At 36.2% G+C, this 24,764-nt stretch overlaps 2 protein-coding genes across 2 annotated transcripts in view; one reads left to right on the top strand and one right to left on the bottom strand.

Annotated features, from left to right (window-relative positions):
- COG5 (component of oligomeric golgi complex 5) overlaps positions 1 to 24,764 on the top strand; it is a 173,782-nt gene that overhangs the window by 11,337 nt on the left and 137,681 nt on the right. The window lies entirely within an intron of this gene.
- Positions 17,680 to 18,981, bottom strand: GPR22 (G protein-coupled receptor 22; the record flags this gene model as incomplete). The annotated part of the gene is made up of 1 exon (XM_084206106.1): positions 17,680 to 18,981. The coding sequence occupies one exon, from the start codon at positions 18,979 to 18,981 to the stop codon at positions 17,680 to 17,682; it is 1,302 nt and encodes a 433-aa protein (XP_084062232.1).

The raw sequence follows: 24,764 nt of genomic DNA, 5'->3' as shown, positions 1-24,764 counted from the left end.
ATAAAATAATACTGTCTGTTAGCTACCTGGATTGCAGGTGTTGTGGGATTAATTGGAGTACTAGATCCTATTAAACAAATTAGTACAATTTAGTGGTAAAATCTGAGATGTTTAGTGTAGTTCTTAGGATTTCTTTCTTTGATAGAAAATACTTATTACTACTCGTCTTCCTCTTTTTTTGTTTCACCATTAAAAAAAAAAGACCTTGCACTTTCTTTTGTCAAAGTGCCACAGTCTTTTGAGTTTCTTGTTTTCAAATACTTGTGTTTTCCTGAAGCTTAGCAAAGTCTGAGTAATTATTGTTGAATGCGAAAGGAAATGTGTCCCCTTAGGTGACCCTTTGAATTTGATCCTACAGTCCATGGGCGTTGCCAAGGCTTGTGGTCCTTAATTTAATCCTTCATCCTTAGCTCTGGATGGTTTATGGCCAGGAAAAATACCTTGTCTACTGTCATTTGTCTCTCCATCTTCTTTCCTGGCATTTCTTCCTTTCTTCTCTCTCACGTCTCCACCAGCATCTTTGTCACCCTCTGCTGCCCGCCTTGGCTGGTTTGCCTTCTTCCTGCTTCCCAGCTGGCCATGCCTCCCAGCACTGGCGTGGATGGGAGCACCCCCTGAGGAGATGCTGGTGAAGGGAATTGGAGGTGTCTGTCCCGTGGGGAGAGGCAGTGACTGCTGGGTGTGGGGTAGCTCTGTTCCAAGGGGAGGAGAGCTCAGGGGGCTGCAGTCAGCGTGGGTCAGGGTACTCTGTGGGAGTCAGCAGGGAGTGTGGGGTGTGGGGTGCGGCTGGGGAAGTGCTGTGCTGTGCTTCTGGACTTGGAAAGCACTGGGATGGGTGGGAGATCTCTAGCAGAGAGGTGGTGGTGTGTGGCAGGAGAGCACTGGGGATGTGGTGGCTTAGGGTGAGGCTGTGGAAGTGCTGTGCTTCAGGAAGGTGGGAAATGTGATGTAGTGCTCTGAGGGAAGGGAGCATGGGAGCAGCACTGGGCACTGGCAGTTCAGCTGGTGAGATAGGAAAGCTTTGGGAGGCCTGGGGAAATACTGCAACATCTGATGGTAGTAAATAGGTGGTAAACATGAGTGATGTGAAAGCCTGGTATTGGATAGGGACCTCTGTGTCACAGAGGCTTGCTTTCATGTCCAAGATGAATACTGATTTGTGATTTTAGCCAGATATTCCTGAATATCCCTTTCATCTCTTGTTCAAGGAAAAAAATAATTCCATTATTTATTACATTTCTGTTGTACGAAGCAGAGTAATTTCGGCTTTGTCAAACTCAGCCCTGTGATATTACTGTGAAAGATTTGCACTTGCTGTAGTAAAAGATGCCTTCCATTGCTTCTAAGGTATTCTGTGCAGAATCTTGAGATAACTGTCAAGTTTTTTTAAATATACTGCTACATTATCTATGTATGTTTGGGGGACACACGTGTATGTGTTTAGGTATGTATTTAACATATATTCCTGTAGCTAATCTATGTTAGTTCAATTACAACTTTTACTTAGTTGTGTATTGGAGTTTATTTTGTAGTGATGGGAAAGGCCATGATAAATATATAAAAGATGTGAATTAGGTAGAAATATGTGTCAATAAGAGAAACTAGAAGAAACAGTAGCTTTTACTGAGAAGCAGTTTTTTTCTGACCTGACTTCCTTAAGCAAAGGAACTCTAGAGCAAATAAACAATTTGTTGAAGTCTGTATAAGAGTGCTGTTAAATAGTAGGACACACAGATTTATCAAGAATGAATCCTGTTTAACCAACCGTATTTTCTTTGTTGGCAGCATAGCAGGCCTTGGGACTAGAGAGATCAATGGCTGTCTTGTAGTTTGATTTAAATAGGCCTCTTGACACCATTGATTTAAATAGGGCTCTTGACACCATGTCACACTACAGGATTGGCAATAGAATCCAGATGAAAATATCATGCAGTGAATGCAGAAGTTCAGAGCAAGCTGTACCCCAAAAGCTTTCATCTGTTGTTCGCCTACCCAGCAATATATCAAGCAGGGTGTTGTTAAAACGTGTTCTGTAGCTGGCTTGTATTTTCATTTATGTTTTGAGTGATGTAATATGGCATATATCCTTATTAAATTTACTACCAATAATCAAGCAGAGAAGAATGGGAGGTATGTTGGGAAACAGGATTAGAATGAAAAATATTCTTAGCGAATTGGAGATACGTCTTACCTGAACTGATTTTATTTGTCTTTCAGACAAGTGCTAAGTCCTCACAATAAATAGTTCTAGTTAAGAGGGGGAACAGGAGAAATGACTGTATGGATTACAGTTCTGCTGAGAGGGTTGATAGTTCTTCACAAATTGAGTGCAAGCCACTTGTTCTTTTATTTTGAAGCAGTGTGACATTGTTGACAATAAAGTTTGTGCTGATATTTGTAAGGAAGGGTGTTGGGTGCAAGGCACTTGAAAATAATCTTTTGTTCATGCTTCAAACAGAGTATCAAGTCCTTTTGAGGCACCTCATTGAAGGAAGATGTATGTTAATTAGAGAAACTCCTAAGCACAGCAGGAATGGTGCCTGAAGGTCTTGAGGATAGTCAGTGAGTAAAGGAGCTGGAAGTGTGTGGCTGTGTTTTGGAGAAGAGGGGAGTGAGAGGGAGAGTAATGTTCTTCAGATGAACAAAGGTTTTTCAGATGGAAAGGGATTAAATGGATCTCCATAGGCACTGTGATTTAAACAATAAGTAATGGGCCTGAAATGAAGCAAAGGGATTTTTTTTCTGAAATGTTAGGAAAGAGTTCTGCCAGAAATTATAATTTCAGGGGAGCTGTGAAGCAGTATTTGAAACATTTTAAAAGTGTTTTAAACAAAGCATGTACCGGGAATGAAATCACATAGTCATGGAATAGCTTGGTTTGGAAGGATCCTTTAAAGCTGATCTAGTTCTACTCCTCTGCAATAAGCAGGGATAATTAGATAGGGATGATTTTGCCTTGAAGTGGGAGGACTCAGTGAGGTGATCTGCTCCCAGTCCTTTGTGTCTCTTGGAAATATTCCCCTCCTTCCCCATTTTTTTTGTTTGGTTGGTTTTGCTTTTTTTTTTTTTTTTTTTTTAATTGGAATGCTTCATATAAAGTATTCTTCACAAGTTAGTTTGTTTGTTGGGCGTTGTTCCCAGATACCACCTGGAATATTATTAGGACAGTGTGACAGGAAATTTCATGCCATCTCTTCAGCTGCCTCTTATCATTCCTTTAGGTGAGATAGAAAAATTTCCTCAAAGACCTTCATCTCAACCCTCTGACACAATTACTTCTCTTCTGGTTTTGACTGACATTCACATAAACTTCACATAGTTCATTGTGTTACTTGAGTGCTGCAAAAACTGACCCTCAAAAGCTATTATGTCAGTCTGGTCTAGGAGAATGCAGTGAGCAGGAAAAGGAGGGTGATACTGACTGTGTGAATGTAAGTGTCCTGTATCTAATTTTTTTCCCCTTTTCTGGGAAAGAAGGCAAGTGTCTGACTGTTTATAAGAAAGATGTTACTTTATTTCTCTATTATTTTTTTAGTACTTGGGATGAGTGATGAATATTGTTATGTGCTTATCAAAATACTAAGCACTACTAGTTAGTATTCAGGAAACAACAGTTTTAATTTGTTGTTTTAGTGGTAAGTATTAAGCCAGTTTATTTTATACTAGTTAGCCCTGTTTATTGCAAGGTGGAAATACCTTTACCAGTGGTTTCCATGGTGTACCTTATTAATTGAGTGTTAAATAGCATAAGTAGTCTAGCTAATACACAGTGACTTATTCTGAAGTGATTGCAGATTGTCTGACTGCAGTATTTGTTCCTCAGGTTAAATATTGTTGTCTAAAAGCTGTTTCATTTTAGCTGCTACAGTTTTTGCAGTAACATTCAATATGTGTTATGTGTCTGTACACAAGTATTACTAAACTTGCAATGGTAAACTGTCTGAACACCTGCCATGGATACTGTGGCAGCTCTCTTTCACTGCCGCCTTCTTCCTGTATCCTGTTCAGTCATGAATTTCTTTTTTTTTTCTTCTGTTCCAAGCAATAATTTGCAGTGTATGATTGCCAAGCCAGATCTTGTGTTGACTGCTGTTAAAGTGAGGATGGACTTGGCTACAGTCATGTCAGTGAAGTCTTTCACTGCTGGTACACAGAGCAGACAGATTTGGTGATACTAATACTGCTGTACACAGTTTCTCATAAGAATCAACACTCATCAAACTTGAGGGAAGTGTTGCTTTCATGGTACTTTTGCTTAGGGACTTAGATGCCTTACAGTTTGCTGCCTTGTGCAATATCTAGTGTCCCCCAAAATAATATAGCATATTCTGTAGCACGATGCATTGTTCTGTAGGGGTAAGTGAACTGATTTGATTAATAGAAATTACATGGCTTGGATTGCATGACTCTTTGCCTGGGGTAGTTAGTCTTGCTGAGAATGACTGAATTGTATTACTGGCTCAGAGCCATCTGCATTAGTGCCACTGCTTCAGGTGGTGCATCTGCATCCATAGGAAGTGCAAATATCCTGCTAAAGCATTTTACTTCTGTCCCCGGTGGTGTTAACAGTAACACTGCCAGACCTTGACTGAAGTGGTCTGGACTAAAAAATACTGTGCCTTTCTGTAGCTGAATGTAATCTCTGTGTTTTTCAATTTCAGGTTGTTCCTTTCAGTTGAGTTGGTTTTTATTTTGCTTTATGTTTTTTGTGAGATTATGTTACCATAAGATGGAAGATAATGCAAAAATTTGCTGTGCAAATTTTTATTCGTAGTATTCCAGGCCAAAAAAAACCCTTTCTGGTGGGAAAGTTAATTTTTTTCTTGTTGGCTTTTGAAATAATGTACATTCTTGGTAGTATGTAACAAGTTCATTAATTTGAAACATTGACTGTAAGATACCAAATTAATGTGCATGTAATAGAATGATTTTCAAAACTTAATACAGTTTTTCATTATTAAGAGGCTAATAGTGTAAGACCTCTTTATCTTCTTTGAGCAAGGCAGACAGAGCATACAGATTTTACCATCAATATTTTGCTGTGACTAGGATTCGTAGCTTGGAAACCTGATGTTAGATAAAGCATTTTATGTCAGTATTTCACGTGTTTTACCTAATCTCTGGCATGCATTCTTCTAACCATTTCAGTAGAACTCACTAAACAGGCACATGAGAGAAAAGACTTAAGTTTGAATTGATGCAAGAAGAAAATCCTGTTGCAATTTTGTTTTTCAACATATCCTTTAAATTACCAGGGTTTTGAATTTAATTTTCTTTCTGCATACAGTTCAAGGAAAAGAATCCAAGTATGTTTGTAATTCTGGGATTTCTTCATGCCTAGTTTCCATTAAACAACTGTAAACCAGTTTCAAGTTTGCTGTATTAAGTGAAACTATTTTTTCATGTAAGCATTAAGTTGATTTCTGGTACTGGTGAGATTAATCTTTCAGCTGTAACTACTCAAAAAATTTGATTTTGCCATACTATGAAGTGTTTGGTAATTTTAGTCTCAAGCACATAAGCCTTGTTGGAGGGCTGTGTGTCAGATGTTTTAAAATGGGTTTAGTATTCCACTTTCTATTGTGGTGTTAACCTGTTCCTAAGTGATTTGTTACTGACAGCCCAGTAGTAAGGCTGTGTCAGAAGTTACTTATGGTATATTCAAGTTGCTTTTGCTGTAGCATGTGAAGTATTTCTAAAAGTTTTTATCCATATTCCAGGCCCATCAAAGACCATTGCTGTCTTTTGCCTTTTTCTTTTTCAGTTAACAGATGTCCACACTTTTTATTCCTTATATTTCTGAAAAGCTTTACTCTTTCCAGCTCCCTGTCATCTGTTCCCTAAATCTGATTTATGCTATTTCATTATTAAGATCAGTTATGACTTTTATTGTATGATCTAATGTATAGAAGTTTTGGTTGTAGGCCAGTATTACATTAAGCTAGGCTTCAGCAGGTACAAAGTAAAATCTAGGGTCTGACAGCTCTTGGTTTATTCACTTCTAACAGTTCAGAGGACTCCAGTGGAAAAGAAATTATTGTGGACAGTAACGAAGGAAGGAGAGGGGGAAGGTGATGGACTGCCACAAAGTGTTTTCTGCTTGGAGATGAATTATTGTCAGGACAGCAGAATAACTGCACCCATCGTGCAGTTGATAAATTATTTATGCATTTAGACTGTCTATGGACAGGCACATAAGGCGCAAAGAGTGTTTGCATTGGTAGCACATTCAGTTCAGTGTTTGAGATTAAGCCAGTACTTCTTATTTTTTAAAATTACTGTGACTGCAGTGCTTTCCATTTGCTTTGGTAATACATCAGATGGTCTGGGGTTTTGTGGTCTAGAGGCTGTATCTGAGGTTTGTAGTGTCACCTAATGCTGAAATAAAGGGACTAGGGAATTTTGAAAGAAGAACTGATTGGAAAGGAAGAATAGAAGGAGTGATGAAAACAGAAATTGTGGAAGATGATCTTGGCAATTACACCATCCTATCTTCTTTCATTAATAGGTTTAAATGTAAGGGCCAGGCCTCATAGTTCTTTTTTCTCCAATTTTTGTTTGTTTATTTTGAAATTAGTGAATTTAAATGCATAACTCTAAAATCTGAAAACTGTACTTATATTCTGTTTCTCTAATTGCAAAGTTCTCCTTCTCCTCTCAAAGTATCCTTGTAGAGCAGTAAGGAGCTATACCAAACCTGTTTCTCTTTTGCTGTTAAGGCGTATTTGTTCTCCACTGAAGGATGGCATTGCAACAAGGTTTGGACCTTGTTTTTGCTTTACCCATTGATCTTTTGAAGTGTTTGAACAGTAAGTATTTTTGTATTTGTTAGCTAAAGTGTGTCATAAGAGTGGAGATATGAAAGGATATGAGAGAACCAGCAACACAAATAGTCTTGTATTTATGAATGTTTGTGTTCAGCCAAATACAGGGTAAATATTAATTCAGAGGATTATTTTTATTTTGAATTGGTTTGGAGCAATTATGATTGTGTAGTTAGTACAGATCCTATGACATCTTTGAGACAAAATATTGTTACTGGATAGTCACACTTACTCAGTAGAACTAAATAATTAAAAGTAGAAAGAAAAGCTCTGGGTTTCTGTTTCCAGGTGACATACAAAAACTAGCCAGACCAAAAGATGTCTGCAAACTCTGTCTGCCTTTGAATCTAGTAATTTTTGTGCACTGACTTTAAAAACTCCATATTAGTTAAAAAAAAAAAAAGACCAGACCAAAAATGAAAAAAAAGATTAAAAGAAGTACTTTTGACTGGGAGACTGGAGGGGACACAGAGTTTAACAGTGAGTCTCTGAGAGATTATCCTTTTGCAATTTGTAAATTATAAATACATTGTAGAGGGTATGAGTTAGATGGCAAGACTTTGAAAATAATTTGCATTATCTCTTACATATTACATAAACAAAGCAAAAGCTGTGTGTATGTGGTCATGAAGAGAAAGGCAAGTTGAGTGACATAATTCAACAGTAAATGAATGCAGGCATATCAACAAAACAGAGTGATGTCATCTCTAAATTTGTGGTATATTCTTACTTACTTCAACAGGCATTAAAGTTCAAGTAAACAATGAAGAGCTAGGGCTTTTAAATTGGTGACACAAATAACTAGAATGGAAAAATTTAATTCTCTAGTTCCATTTACTGCTGGAATGATACATCTGAAGCAGTATGGATCCAGTTGTCTGTTCTGCTCTGGGTGGAAGTTCTGCATGGAAATGGCAGTTTTATGTTTCTGGCTAAGTGTGCATAGACACTATCTGAAGCTCTGGTAGGAATTGGCATTTATAGCTTTCTCTGTTCCCTCTTTCTGAGCATTTATATACTTGGAGATTCAATAGTAAAGTGCAGGTTTGTTCTCCCAGAACTAGAGCAGTGGTCTCTAAGGTGATCACACTGGTGTTTTGAGTTCAATAGATGATCACTTGTCCGTGGGAAGATGTGGAGAAATGTCACACATATTTTTTCTAGGGATGCTGGCTGAGGGTAGCTGAGTTTTGTTTTTCTGTGGCTGATCGTGAAATCAGTTGTTTAGTGGTCAAATAAATAACACTGAGAAGCAATTTCTAATATTGATCTTTTTCTTTCTGCTAGGACTGAAGCATTTATTAGTGGTTGAACAGAAGAAGAGCATGGTTCATTCAGAAATAACACTTCAGTATTGTATGGCTGACAAAACAGAGTGGTTTTTATTTCTTTTTGAACAAACAGATTCAGCAGTAGAGTGAGAGAGAATAGAAATGGATAAAATGGACGGGTGACTTGTGACCAAAGAAAGAAGTGAGCATTGGATTCGAACAATTACTAGAAGATCAAATAATGGTGGTAGCAAATAATTTTCAGAAAATTCCATTGAGGATCATAAAAAGAGAAGTTTCAGTAGAAGTAACTGTAAATGCACATAGATCTGAAAGTCAGCTTACAAAACCCAAAAGATGTTACTTTCACAGCCCACTGAATTAAACCAGAAAAACTGAATTGTTGCATGTTTCCGAAATGTGTGGAAGAAGAGTGTTGGGAGCCTAGACTACTTGTCTTTTGCAGCCAGTGCTTTACAGTCACCCATTTCTAACACAGGAAATGTTATTTTATGTTCTTTTATAATAAACAAACTTAGTGGATTTGGAAGACATTTGTTGCCAGAGTGGCAAGTTGTGATGCATAGGGCAAACTGAGAATAGACCCAGTGTTCAGTGTTCCATTTTGGAAAGAGTTGATTTTCCATTGCAGAGGATCTTCTGTTCAGTAGGTGGGGCACATCTATTTAGCCAAGCTTGAAAGCTGAAAGCTTGCTGAGAAGACAATATTAGGTTGTGAAGTACTGGCTTTTTAGCAGTCAAGAAAGAGGGTACTCCTGACTGAAGGCCTGTTCTAATGTAGTGACAAAGCAAAGACAACAACTACAATTGGAAAGCAATATATAAATACTACTGAATGCATTGCAAATATAGATTATAGGTATGAAAAATCTAAAATATTGCACAAAAATCCATGATAGACTGGAAGCAGAAAGACACCTATCATGGAATAAACTTAGTAATATACTAGTTTCCAGGTTGTTCATAAAGATGGAGAATACGAGGACTTTTCAGTAAGTACTCTTGTTTTCTGTTTGAAAACAGGGTAATTTGTTCTTCCATGGAGTAAGGATACCAACAACTAACAAGGATGTTACACAAAAGTGCTAAGTTCCCAGAGACATCAGTTTGTAATTCTTTACTGAATAGGGAAGGAGAAAGTCCAACTTGTGTTCTTCCAGCATTCAAAAGGAGATGGTATTTCTATTGATATCAATGTCAAGTAGATTCAAAGCTACTCTAAAAAAATAGTAGGCAAGTTGCATTCATTTGAAAGAAGAATTCAGGGCTGTAAAGCTGAATTAATGATAGTCAATTACCTTTTTAATAGAGAATATGTGTTGTCAAACAAATTTTTGTGTTTTTCTTACTGAATTGATTAAAGAAATGGTGTAGATGCATTATAGATTTATGTGCATAAATTTAGATGACAAACCTCCCTTTAAGTTATTTTTCCCCAAAGCAGGTATTTAAATAAACCGTATTCTCCTCACCTCACAGTTGCTCTACATTCTAGTAGATGATTTTGTTACTAGGGGAGCTGGAAGAGAGAAACAGGGGTAACTAAACTGTAAAGCTTTGGAATTGGACCGTGTCCTTGCTGGGATTGCTTTACCAATGTTGTTTCTGTTCTTGCATTCATGCAACTATGTCAAACAAATCTGTACTTGTCCAAATGGTGTAGGAAATTGTGCTCTACAGATAAAAACAGTTTTGTGGTTACCTGTGAATAAATGCAATTATACATGTCACAGTGGGTGATTAAGTGGGCCCTTTTTCATGAAGATTAAGACTGTAGAGGTGCATTCATGGGGAGAAAATAAAGGACTGCAGAAGGGCTCTTGGATTAGCAGGGAAAGAAATGGCAAGAGCTAAGGACTGGAAAATGAGGCCTGGCAAATTCAGAAGTATAAAATAATTGAAAAATTGGATTATATAAACAATTTTGTTGTAATTCTTCAAGCAAATACTGGTTGTTCAAATCTTAAGCATAATAACCAATTTTATTCTGTTCATTTCTAATTAAAGTATAGCCAGTTGTGGTTAAAAAGTCTAACCAAATAGCTATGAAAAGTAGACTGAAGACTGATCTTTGTTCAGGCCCTGGATAGGAGCCAGTATCCGTGTAACTATTGTTACTAGTTGTCCCCATAACTATTGTTAGTATTGTCTTGCCTAAAAGATCAGTGAAGGTCTTACTGTATGTAACACAAAGTAATGAGAAGTGTAGAATAAAATTTCATTCTTTGTAGGAAACAGCTTTAAAAATAGGCTGTTTTCACAGGAGGAGTTTTTTCTCTTTGTCACCTAACATACACATAATTTTCAAATATTGTTTAAGCATTTTATCATCTCTGCTCAGTTATTGTTTGAAACATAAAATAGTCCAGTTGTCTTGTGGGTTTACGTTTCAGGTCCAACCTTCAGTTATTCACAGGCAATAAGTCTAATTACTGGCTTTGTTGTCTTAAAGTTAGACCTTCTTCAGCTGAAAGCCAGCAGGATCTCATACCTTTTTTCATGTAATCTCAGGGAAAAATGTGGAAACCTAACCTCATTAAAAGAAGGAACTTCCTATTATTTTGAGAACATACTGTTTCTCTGCCAGGTTGTCTACAGCTTCAAAGATTCCCCCCTTGCCCAGTTTTAGCAGACCTTATTAGCAAACTAGAGTTGCAGAAACTTTTGACTGGAAAAAAATTTGAGACACAAGAAAAAATCAGTGACTGAATCAAAAATTTCCCACTTTTATTTTAGTTTATTTAAACTGTTCTGGAATCTTCACCATATGCTGTAAAACTGAGACAATATTTATTAGAAGCTTCTGAATATATTACTCTTTTAAAAGGTATCTTCAACTTGTCTTCATGTGCACTTTTCTGTATTTCATCGCTGTTCGATGCAAGTTCAGATGAGCTATATATCTCCATTTTAATAATTTTAATAAAGAAGGTTTTATGTCCATAATGTCTTTACCCACAGATTCTCTTCATAGAATCACAGAGGGGTTTAGTTTGGAAGGGGATCTTCAAGACCATCTGCTTCCACCCCCCTGCTGTGAGCTTAGACACCTTCCACTAGACCAGGTTGCTCAAAGCCCCATCCAACCTGGCCTTGAACACTTCCAGGGATGGAGGTTCCAGAGCTTCTCTAGGCAGCCTGATCCTGTGCCTCACCACCCTCACAGTAAAGAATTAATTCCCAATTTCTAATCTAGACTTGTCCAGCTTCAGTTTGAAGCCATTCCCCTTTGTCCTGTCGTTACACGCTCTTGTAAAAAAGCCTTCTTGTAGGTCCCACTGATACTGGAAGGTGCTCTGAGGTCTCCTCAGAGCTTTATCTTCTCCAGGCTGAACAACCCCAGCTCTCAGCTGTCTTCACTGGAGAGCTGCTCCAGCCCTCTGATGTCTCCATGGCCCTCTGGGCTCGCTCCAGAAGGTCAACATGTTTGTTGGGTTGGGGCCCCAGAGCTGGACACGGCAGTCCAGGTAGGGTCTCCTGAGAGAAGAGAGAGGGAGCGTCACCTGCCTCTTCCTGCTGGCCAGATTCCTTTGATGCTGATGGAGCCAAGGATGCAGTTGGCTTTCTGGGCTTGAGGTGCACATTTCTGGGTCATATCGAGCTTCTCATCAATTGATTTTCACATCTTTTGTTTTGTTTGTTCTTGTTCATTGATAGGTCTCATTTACTAGCTGTTAGAGCTCTTAGCAGGATTAATAATCCTCCTCAATATTAAGGTGTTTTACAACAGCAGTGCTCACACTCACCTTTTGTTTTGTGATGATGCATACATGGCAAATAGTGTTCCCTTCTCTTTTTTTTTTTGCCTTAAGCGTGTTTTCAGCCTGTTGTAAATGCAGCCTAGTACACAAATTATCACTGATATTTCTAATAACTTACTAATGTGGGAAGATGTCCTTTTCTCCTCCTTATCCCTTCTCTGTTTGTGATAGGGATTTATGAAAAATATCTTGAAACAAAATTTGAAAGAAAACTGTGGTGTAGAGTAGCAATAAGTTACTGTGCTTTTTTCCCTCCCTACTAATTGAGATGAAATTGAATTTAATTTGAAGTGAAATCTCACAACAGATTGTGAGAGTTCCTGGTACAGTTAAAAGTAAAACTTGCTAATACAGCTATGTTAATAGAAGTCTGACATAGCCAGAGTGACAGATTTTACAGCAATGTTGTTTCAGCAGTGACATTGATTTGTTTATTAGATATGGTATCAGGTTAAACTGTTACAATATATGGTAGGAAGTTAGAGATCGTATCAGGGTAACAGAAACCAAAAGTATATTTCTAAAAACCCGTCTTGGAAAGGAGAGTGTGCTGTGTGCCAACAGCTTTGTGCTCTCAGCCTGCCTGCCTGCTTGCCTGGCTGCAGTGTCAGGAATCAGAATGTGGATATAGAAATGCTTACATGCAAAGGATACAATTCATTCAAACTATAAAAAGAATTGGTTTAGTCATTTCAGTTTGTGTACCTATCACACAACTTTCACTCTAAATGAAAAATCACTGTTTTTTCATTTCAAGTAGATCTCTTTTCATTGTGTGAGAATTTCTTTGTAAAATAGGAAAACAAGATGATACAGATATCTATACAGTAAATACACAAGAAGATATTTCTCCCATTCTGTTTCAATTTATAATAATCACTGAAGTATAATTTTAGCAAAGAATATAAAGATGACTAGTGATATATCTCCTTCAATTTATTACTCTACAAAAATAATTAAATTGTGATAAAGAAGCATTAGTTAAAAACATACTGTGGTAGTGAAACACACTCTAAGCATCCAGATGAACTGAAGTTATCTGACTGACTAAAGGAAAATTCAATAGCATATTTTAAAATGTATTACTGGGAGCACATGCTTAACCTTTCAGGTCTTTTCTTGTAATGCTTGTACTCTGTGTGTACTTTGTACTTTATCTGTAGGAGAAGAGGTAATAGAATTGTGCATGCTTTTGGTTTGTCAGTTATTCTGTGTATATTTTGTTAAATCAAAAGCTTTTTCTGGACTTGCTATTCATCTTGCTCCCCCCTCTCCTCCCAACAATTTTGGCACAACCATATATCACACTCAATGATTCAAAGACAAGTTCTTATTTTTTTGGCTGTTACAACTTAAAAATTAAGGTTAGCATTTTTCCCACAGCAAGTGCACGTTGGCCTCTGCCTTTCTGTGGTCCTGATGGCTGTAGCTGCCTTAGAGTGCTTCCTTCTGCCCTTTTCCACTGGACCTGTACTCTTCACCTTCTTCACATCCTTCTTCTTTATCACTTACTGGCTCTGAGTGATTCTGATTTTCCAGTTAATATGTGGTTTTTTCCTTTTTTTTTTTTTTTTAACCTTCCCCCACCAAAACAAAACCCAAACCCTGGATTTCATTTTGCTTCTTGAATTGCACAAGTGTTCTATGAAGTAGAAAAAGGAGATGGTAATTATAGAGTCAGATTCTTCTTTCCTCTCGGTGTAAGACAAATACATTCAGTGATATAATGGCAGAATGTGTGAAGTAGGAGTGGAATTCGGCTTTTAAGGCTGGAAAATTTTAAGACAGAAGCTGATTGTTCTTAGCTGTATGTTGGAGGTATTTTGTCTGAATAATGGCTAACAGAAGAGTAATTTAGCATATTCTAGATTTTTTTAATACTGCATTGAAACTTTGCTAAAGAATGCTGTATTCTCTCCTTTCAAAAGAGTTTGATGGCAATTGGCAACTGAAACTTTTTTCGTAGGAAACAAACATAAGTCTAGAATATTCAAGTATCAAAGAAGTTTGATGATTAGCACATACATTGCTTTAAAAAGAAGTGCTGCAATATAGTATATTTAATGGTTAACACAGCAGAAATTTTGTTCTTCTGTCTGGGTAAATTCTGTAGCCTTTCATTGTATTCTTTAATTTTAAATGGAAAAAAATTCAACAAGGGTGGGGAAGTTAGGATGTTTAAATTTATGTGTGGTGGGACATAGTGCCTGTCAGTCCAGTTCAATGATACTCTCACCAAACCTCCTTCATATAAATAAAAAATAGATGCTGATGCTAAACCCCCCTTTTGGTATGTACAAAGAAATAATAATAATGTTCGACATACATGTGTATTTATGTAACAATGAAGGAAGAGAGGTGAATTGATCTGATGTGTATCCAACTGCATACATTTTTCATCTAATATATTTAGAAAGTAGAGAAGTGACTGCTATTCCCTTGGCACTAATAAAGTAAACAGAACTTCCGACCATGTGTGGATTACATGCCTTGTAATCTATAAAAATTGTTGCGTACTAGAAACTAGATGTTTGTGATGTATTTACATTTCAGTTTCACAGGTTTGTGATGTAGTAGTGTGTGAAGGTATGCTTCTTGAATATCCGAACAGATCCTGGCACTGCATCCTGCTTATTTTAGTATTTTTAGTGTGGGATAACCTCATTTTACTATGTAAAATTGAATGGAAATGCATTTGCAGTCAAAAAAAAACACATAGATACCAGCTAATGCTTTAGAGACAGAGAACGTGTGGAAATTGGCAGTGCTTGCTTGTGTTTCTGAGATGTGTTTGCTGGAATTAATATTTTTGGAGTCCTGTACAATTCTGCTTGCCTTAGGCTGAGTGGTGTGAAATGTAATTGAACTAATGATTCACTGTGGTGAGATCATTTTAAAGAATGTAGTGGGCTTCTTCTTGTACAATACTATGGCATAAATTTGCCCTTTTTTCTTCGGCAATGCTGCTGACTTTGTTTTAGTCTATCTGTCAAGCACCCACACCGTCATATCACTCCTGAAATCCTCTTGTGTCTGTAGGATATGTAGTGTGTCTTCACAATTTACTTTTTATTTTGTCTTGTGTTAAATTTGTCATGTGGTACAGATAATGTACGGTTCTGTTTTATGATGGCTTCTGGGTATATGTAGGATGGCACATATTCTTACTTGTATTCCTTCCTGCTGTATATAGAATTTTCTTCTGCAGCCCTCAGAATGTACACCAATGTAGTATAAGTCCCCTTTTGAAAAATTTATTGAAGATGAAGAATAGTAAAAATGAACTTGCTTATATTCATAAAGGCAATCAATAAGTGTGATCGACACAGCCTTTAAAACTGGGCTTAATCTCTTTGGGCAATTCCTAGGCTGCTCTTTCTCTGCTCTGAAGTGCTGCTTCATTGCATCTGATTTTCTAATGAATGAGCTTTTAACACGAAATGTGTAATTCTTGAGGTTTTATTTAATTTTAAGAAGTAAGGTTATGTTGTCAAGAAACCTTTCAAGTCTGAAAGCTTTTCTAAATGCTTTTTTCAGATAAGGACATGATGTAGACTTATTAATCTGTTCATTATCATTTCTCCTTTCCTTCTTTTTAAATGAATGAGCAGTATCTTTCATTTAAGAATGCTTTATTGGAAGATTAGTAATCACTGAAATCATGTTATGATATTAACCCTACACATCCCAGCTTCTCCTGCTTCTAGTGTTCAAAATACAGAGGGTAGCTGGAAAGGGAAATGAAGAAGGGGTACAAAAAAGAAAAAATAGTAGTTTCTGCTTAAATATTTTGGGTGCATTTCTTTTCAGAAATTATTCCCAAAAGAATTTTTAAAATGGTAAATGTGGAGGATATGGGATTAAAAAAAAAAAAAAAAAGGTTACTGCATCATTTACTTCCTTTCTGCAGCCTCTCAAATAAGATGTAGGATTTCAATCCTTGTAGGAAATCAGTGATAACGTGGATAAAAAAGTGCTTTAAATGCAGTTGAATGCAGGTATTTTTTGGCCAGTTTCCACAAAAAAAAGCCAGTGAAAATATGAAAGTATGTTTGAATATATGTTACACAGTAATGTCAAATAATTTCACATCAATCAGATAATAACATTTCTAGGTAGAATGTACATGATTATAAGTGGCTAATGTTTGTGGAATATGGAGCTGTAGTATTGTATTTTGAGTTTTCAGTTCTGGTAAGCTAAGGCATGAGCTCAAGTAAACAAAGTACATTACAGGTATTTTTTTTTTAAGCACAAAACCGCTTTTGGCAATACACATATGATTAATAATTTAGCTATGTGGTGGAAAAGAACTTTTTGTTCCCTTAAAACTGCACCTTTATTTATACACAACTTCAGAAAAGTGCTTTAGAAATCCTAATTTTTTATGTAATGTTTTAGTCAAACTAGATCTTGTATTCAAGGGTATGATCTGCTTTTTAATATAAGATAATAGTTATTGAGAATTCGCATTTTAAATATACTGGTAGCTGGTGACACACTTATCACTTTATGTAACAAGAGGAATGAAATTATGCTCATTGATTTTGCAGCTTTTTGTTTTGTTTCCCCCTCCCCACCAGGGTTTCATTGAAATTAAGAAATTTTTAAGCATGGCACGGTGCAAACAACTTGACAAACTTATGTTTGGATAAATGTCTTAATTCTTGCTTACAGTGCTATGGATGATGATAACTTCATAAGGCTTCTTGATACTTCAGTGCAGGTTAAGGATGAAATTGAAGAAGACAATGTAGAACAAAGGTATGCCATGGCTGCCCAGGAAATGCAGGAATATGGTATAGCTGGCAGTATTGGTGATTGGTTTGTGACAAGGCAATTGCATGGCTAGAGCTGAACACAGTGGAAAATAATAAAGTTATCAAGGGCAGGAAAAAAAATCTACTCTAGCTGTGGCATTTGACAATCATATCTGTGTAGATAGATGGTATGAATGAAAAATTCCAATGGGAAAGATTCTTGTGTCACACTAGAGGCCAGTGTGAAAAATCTAAGCCTTTGCCCAGGATTGACTCTGTTGGTTGTCTTTAGCATCAGCCAAATAATTTTCGTTTAGCCTTTTACCCCTGCCCTGTCCTTTGTAATTATTCAAAGTTATGTATTTTCCATGCAGAAATTATGGTTCTGAGATTGTATATGCAGAACTTTTTACTTTTCTTAAGAGTACTGTCAATTTTTGGACCAGCATGATTTTTTTCCCCCATATCAAAAGTTTCTGAACCATTCACAGAAGGACATAATGTAAATGGCTTTTTCTGTGCAGGGTAGCTGCATGCTGGAGAAGATTGAAATAAGTGGGATATCTAAATATGAGGTCAAAATGCATCCAGGTTGTAGCTGTATAATATTCAGAATATTCTGATCAGTATTGTTTATGAATTAAATTTAAAAACACCATATCGTACAAAATGGTGAATTTGTGCTATAGAAAAGTATTCCCAAGTGCAATTTTTGCTTAAAAATTATTTTATATTTACAGAGAAACTGAGCCATACAAATATTTTTAAAAGTTTGCACTTCTTTAAGGCTATTTATTTTCTAAAAAAAGAGGACTTGAATATTTTTGACAAATATACACATGGTGTTACGCTAACAAACAGCCATGCAACATATATCTTACATAATGAAGAAATTGAATATACAAGACCTACTCTATTTAACATATATATTGAAAATATACAGTCTCGCCAATAGTTAAAAAAGTTTTTCTTATTTGGCAGTATTTTTTTTTTACAATTTGTTCAAATATTCCGTTTGATGTGTTTTGGTGAATACTGAAATCTAGTCAGTGACAACCTGAGGTACTAAACATTTCTGTCTTACTTCGCTGTCTTCAAAGGTAATCTTTTTGTTCCTTTTAGGCTCTATCCATGAGTTGTGTATTACAGCGTTATTTGGCATGGGATCTGCTTCCACTATTGAAACAACGCGCTTTTTCATCTTACTTTTCAGAACTTTCTGAAACTTTTGCCTCGTGAATGCGTAAAGTAGAGGGTGAAATATAGTCGTTCCATATGCCATTACTAGAAAACATAATCTCAACTTTACCAAAAGGTCACTTGGGCCCAAACAGAGGATAGTGGTGTTTAAAACAGAGATGGGTGTCCAGCAGAGAAGGAAGGTTGAGATAATCAGAAGGGACATTCTGAAGACTCTCTTTTGCCGTTCTCGTCGCTCCCGGTGCCGTTTCACAGCTCGGCGCAGAGCAATTATGACGGACACAGAAGTCCTTACACCAAAGACGACATTTTTTCCTGCACTGCTGTGGGACACATCCGTAGTCTCATGCTGTGTGGTCAAAGAAATAGTTTTTTTCTTTCTGTTTTTCTTCTTTTGTCCCGTTGTAAATCTTGTACCAATCCGAATATTTAGGGCCTGGAGTATTTTGGTGTATGTAATTAGCATAACTATAACAGTGAAGAAAAATATTGGGATCTGAACGAGAATGTGGTAGTACATTCCTAGTTCAGTGTGGTACTCGTTTGTACTCACGCACAGAAGTGTCTTATTTTCCCAAGTACTTGCACTTTGAAGACTGAAAAAGTTGACTTCAATGAAAGGAATCAGGAAGGAAAAAAGTGAAATGATCCATATTGATGTCATTAATATCACAGCCCTTCCCATGGTCAGGATTCGATTAGCAGGTTTTACGGAGATGTCGTATCGGTCCAGCGTGATAGCGAAGACGTTGATTGCAGTTGAAACGCTTGCAAAAGAGACACAAGCCTCATGGAAGCAGCAGATGAGAGCAGTGTTACTCTCCAGTGAAAGCAGAAGGATAACTATAGTTAGAGGAATACATCCCACACAAATTATTACATCAAGTACATGAAGGTTCATTGTAATTATGTTACTGACAGAATTGATTAAGTTGGATTTCATACAGTAAAGTACCAGAACGGTGAGGTTGCTGCCAAGTCCCAAAACAATTTCTAACATCAAAAATCCAGTGAGAGAAACTTGAAAGCTTAATGGGTATGACAGTGGTTGGTACATGTTGGTATCGATGTCATCAATGGCATCTCGAACTGTAATGTTAGATTCGGACTGCATGTTGACTTCCAGAATGGGGGACAAACACATTCTTTTGTTGCAGCTGGCTTTTCTCCTGAAAGGTGAAATAAAATATGGTACTATTTGATTTCTTTTTTTAACACTTATTGGAGATAAATGCTGGGGAAGGAGGAGGGGGGGAAAGCAATAATCTTACCAAACTCTTCATTTACAGTATACTTAGAGCTTTAATTGGCATGGACTCAAAAGCCTGAAGATCTAGAATAAGGCCTTTGCCTTTTGAAAGAAAGCAGGATTCGTTTGAAAAAAGAAAAAATAGTGAAAAGCCTCCACTTAGGGAGGCAAGCCTTTGTTTATAGTGATGTGGTTTTTCACAAAGGGCTCATTTGTTGAATAAACCATACTTTGTGCATAGCCTTTGTATTGCTTTGAGGGTCATTTTAGAAGAATGTTGTTAAGTATTAACAAATTAGTGATCAAGATCATTTTAAAAGGCTCTTGTGGAAAAAGAAGTGATAGGAACATGGAACACTGTTGCTTATGTATCATAAAAAGGATGTTTAAATTATTTATGCCAATTTATCCTCCTCTTTCTTGTGAGGTTTACGGTAGTGCTGTGGACTGAAATGTGATGTTCTGTAATTCACCAGATTTTTACAGAGTTTAAACCTTCTGTTCATTTTAATATTCTGTGCATCTGTGTATATGATGCTTGCCACTACAACAGCTTTATATAAGTACATATAATTTCAAATGCAAAACTTACGTGGGTTTGGGAAATTGAGTTTATTTCAAAATACTACATTTCCTTTTTCTGATTTGAATTTTCAATTTCTTCAAGAAATCTCTGCCTACATGGAATGGAAGAGTATTTGATTTTGTTCCAGAACATATTTAAGGGAATAATTTCAGGAAATAATATTTAAAAAGAAAATTGTCTCTTTCAGGTTTGGATTTTGTTTGTTTTTTTTTTTTTTGTTTTTTTTTTTTTTTTTAAATACAAACTGCAATTAAACCAAACAGATTTACATACATAGCATGTTTCTCTTAGGAATAAGTAAGGATCAAAAAGGTATTTATTTTATCTAGCAGATTTTTTATTTTGTGTTTCATCTGCTTAGTTTTACACATGCGGGTAAGTTCTAAATATAGCATCTGCATGTAATACCTGATGTTTGTATGATTTACATTGTCAGCCAGCTCTTGAGTTTGTAATTGATTGAATAAATAAAAGAGAGGTTATTCAATTTCTTGTTATGATACTGGAGGGGTTTTTTTCTAGGTAGCTTTAAATTTAAGAGGGGACATATTTGGCATGAAAAAAAATTTTAATGTCAACCTTTGTTCTATTCTGAATACATTAAAATGGATAGCACTAAGGTGAACAAAACTGAGCTCTTTTAAAATGAAAGTATGAATTAAGCACACTTGGGATACAGTATGCAAATGGATTTCATCTGCAGTTCTGAAAAGCTTCAGTTGAACAATACTATTAATTGCAAATTGTATGATGAAAATTCTTGGTATTCTTCAACAGCTATTTCACATGTACCTCTTAAATAAAAAAGATGTAAATTAGAACGTATTACTCTCAGGTGTGAAATGAAACAAGAAATATTTCAAAAGCTTAGTTTCATTTCTAATTTAGGCAACCTCTATCTGTCTTACATTAACCCTCAGGGATATGATCTCCTCTTGCATGCTGTCCTGGCTGTGAACGGGTTTCAAGAAACCATTCCAAAGGCATTGCTGAATAAATGAAGTTCTTTTGTATTAGCAAAAGCCAGGAAGAAATCAAAAGCAGATCTGCTAAAACAAATGACAGTCTCACCCTAACATTACAGCAACCGAGTTTTTGTGAAAACAGAAAACCTCAGCTGTGTTAGGTCGCCATGAATAGATTAAGCATCACCTCCTGGGTGCATTGCCTGGGTCTCAGGAAGCAGAGCTGCGTGGACAGGAGCGCGTTCACCCAGCGCCGCGCGCGCAGCGCGGGGCACCTACCTGTTCTCTGTGCCTCAGGGGCCTGGCACAGCGTGGCAGCAGCTTGGCAGAAACTGACACATGGTGTCACTGAGAGATTTCTGACATGCACTGTAACCTGGAAATCAAGCGGTAGCTGAGCTCTTATTTCATTTCTTGCAGGTTTTTTTGTTTTCCTTTTTTTTGTTTCTGCAGTTCAGCAGCAAAAAGTTCTGATTAAACATGGGGACTTCTTAATTGCCTCAGATACTTCTACAGACCAGGGCATATTCTGTGTGTCTGTTCTGAGTTTCAAGCCAGCAATAACAAATAAACCTTCTTTTAAGTGATGTTAATTTCCTTCCCCTGTTGCATTTTGTAGAAGCCTGTTTTTATTTTCCAGGTTTAAAGTATAATATTTTCTGATCTGTTTTCAGAGTGTGTGTAGACATCCTTAGTTTATGGTTGCGTATTTCTTTCTGTAATATTCCTGCTCATTACTTTTGGGTGATGGCTTAGTGAAAGAAGTTGCTATACATCATAAAATCCAGTTCATGTGCTTTGAGAGTAACCATGGGTTACCTAATTTGGTTTATTTTGATTTAAGGAGAATACATAACATCATAAAATTGAGAGAAAAATATCCATTAGTCATTATGACAAGTAAGTTATTTAATGAGTAGTATAGAAAAAGCTTGGTTAAATCTTTATTCAGCTTGCTGATGAAGTATGCATATTCTCCTTTTGGGATTTCATGTTTCATTGTCTCTTCATGCATCAGTAGTTTCCACAATTCTGGTTTTAAATTATAAATCCCTCTTTAAGAAATGCTCACCATTTTAAGAATCAATCATTGCACTCTTCTTTTAATGAAAATCTGAGCAGATGTGTTAGTCTTCCATGTATATTGTTGAAGTGTCATGCACGTAAATGGTAATGCAAGTGTGTTCCATGTTTTGTTTTTAATTCCTTTATGTCTTAAGAATACATTTTAGGGATGCATCCTGCTGCTCGTAGGTCATACAGCTACAAAGATACCCGGTCAACTGCATTCTTCATATTGTCAGTAGTAAAACTGAATTAGTTGCTGCATGCCCTTGTGAAGGGGAGGAAAAAAAAGGTTAAAAGTAGGGCTTATAATTTCAAGAAATAAAGTAATGCAAGAATGTATTTTCTAATATCACTTATTTAATGAATAAAGGATCTCTAAAATTGGACCTTATAGATTACATAGAAAATCAGTTTGCCTGCCCTCTATTTGCTTGTAAAATCATATTCTTCTGTCAGCTTACATGAATTTAGGGTTTTTGGACAAGTTTCCTGTTCTCCAGATAGTATAGGTTACAAAAAATCCCGACTAGAAGTCGGGATAACTGTTGGCTGCAGAATGTCTGTGACTAAAGCAAGAAAATGTAGTTTTATAGCTCTGGTGAGCAGGTAGTTTATACATACAACTCTCTTGTCTTTTAATGAGAAACTGAACAGAGTTAATGAGCCTTTTAAAAAATACGCTTTTGTTTAATTTGCACACTGTTATACTATCCTGTCTTAAAATAGATGTTTAGCAAATCCATGCTTTTAATAAATGGCTTGTATGTACAGGATAAGGAAAGAAATAAGTTTTTAAAAAAACAACAAAAAAGGGGGATTTCTTGAGCAATCAGAGATTAGTCATATGAGCCAACCTTCATAAAGCAATAAGTATGCACTAATTACAGACTGTCTGATCCTTCGAAGAGTAACTGAATAAATCTGAAACATATTTAACTGCCAATATTTGGAAATACTGCTGAGGGAGGAAAAGCATATTCCCGGTTGCTTTATGTGGTTGTTTTCCCCAATACTGTACTGTCTTCGTGTTGTACAAACAAAACAGGTTCTTAATATTCTATAAGACTTTCATACAGAATAACATTTTTCTACCATTATATTTTTAATGAGGAAGGGGAAATAGCATTTAAATATTTCCTGGTCTCAAATATAACAATATATTACTGTTTAATATAAGTTAAATCTCATCTCTTGCCTTTTTTCCTCTAATTTTAAATTTGGTTTAATGTTGCTTTTTCTGTATATCATAATAAGGAACAGGTCTTACCTCCACTAAAGATTTGGTAAATTCTCGATGCAGGTGAAGCAGTTCCAGGTTGGAGGGATTCATTTTGTTCACTTGTTAGCAGAGTAGAAGGGAAAGAGGGTAATAAGCATATCTTCAAAAAATGACCTTAATGAAAATTTGTGCCTGTACTGTGCCATTGTTTCAGCATACTGCTCATGTATACAATTGCTTTAGTTCTGCTTTACAGGCTGCTGCAGTCTCCCACTCTTCCTACGGTAGAATCAATAAGCATCTGAAAATACATAATGAAAGTAATTTAACATACTGAAGGCTTCTTGTCTCCAGAGACACCGCTGAGATTCAAGCTTTCTAAAAAAGAAGAGCAGTGCTTCTGAGAGGAAAGCTTGCGATGGGCAGCTTTTGCAGAATGACAGCCTACCTTGTCGCTTCTCCTCACTGCAGAGAGATGCAGTGCATTCACTAATTTTGATTGGTCAGTGATGTTGGGCTTTAATTGTGCTTCATATATGGGATTGATGCCCTCCCTCCCCCCAATTTATATAAGGATTCTTTTATAAAAGGACTAAATTTACAAATGATTTATGAATTCTGGAATATATTAAGGGTATGCCTGTTTTATTTTTACCTTTTTACTCTTTACTTTGTGTACACTGGAAACCACATGGCACTGAGGGAAAAAAAAAGGGATTAAATGGTTATTACTTTAAAAGCTTACTACAGGCTATATTTGCCTACTTTCCATTTCTGAGCCTTTTAGGTGTTTGAGTTTTTTGTTTCATTTTTTTGTTTGTTTATTTGTTTTGGTTGGTTGATTTTTCTTGTCTTAAGAACATTCTGAAATAATACTGCCTCTTTAAGCCATGCTGAATTTCACCGTGCATGTTTACATGCAAGTGGTCATCTAGGTTTTGTAGCAATAAGTTATATTCAGGGTAACTTGATAGCCACATGCATATTAGGAAAATTTATGCTAGGATGCACTGAGATTATTCAGACCCTGATAATTATTCAGACGTGATAATTTGGTTGGTTCACGATCAGAAAAAAATTATTTTTAGGATCAATCACTATGTAAAATGTATGTATAGTTGTGGAGGTTATTAATTTTGGCGAAATGTAAACTTCTAAAAAAACTTGCATGTTCCACATGAATTTTGCTAGAGACTTGACGGGCTTTTGTAAGGATGTCTTTCTTGCATGATGTTCTTGACCTTCACTTTGCAAGGGATGGCTTTGTTTTCACTTTTTGTTTTGTCACCTATTTCTGAATCTGCTCTATCAGTATAAGCAATGCTCACAACCGTGTAATGAGAAGTGTAGCACAGTACTTGTTTTAATTATTACTGGTGCTAAATAAACCTTGGAAATCATTTCAGTATAAACCCCAAAATAATATTTTTCAAAATTCTTTTGCTGAAACAAATCGTTTAAGTATATCTGAGTACAAAACGCCCTATAGATAGTTTATAATCTCAAATGAATGTGAGGCTTTTTTTCACCATGATTTAAAAGATTTTTAAGGTTTTTTTGTAAGGTGGATAAAGTACTAAATGTTAGAGTTCTTACATAAGTAACTGTGTTAAGACGGCAGTATGGGTCAAATTTTGATAGAGTCCTCTGGTTTTAGGTTGTTAATGCAAATACAGAATATAGTTGGGTAACTCGGATATCTTTATTTCTTTTCTTTACTTTTTCTTTCAGCCAGATGTCAAATATATTATTTATCTTTACGTAACATCATGCTTTATTTATTTTTTAAAATGGCTTCATATCCATCCAGCATGCTTCCTATTCCATACTCTTTTGCATT

Source organism: Fringilla coelebs, assembly GCF_963513975.1.
Source record: "Fringilla coelebs genome assembly, chromosome: 5".
Lineage (NCBI taxonomy): Eukaryota > Metazoa > Chordata > Aves > Passeriformes > Fringillidae > Fringilla > Fringilla coelebs.
The sequence above is the reverse complement of the archived record's forward strand: the minus strand, read 5'-3'. Positions and strand labels throughout refer to the sequence as shown.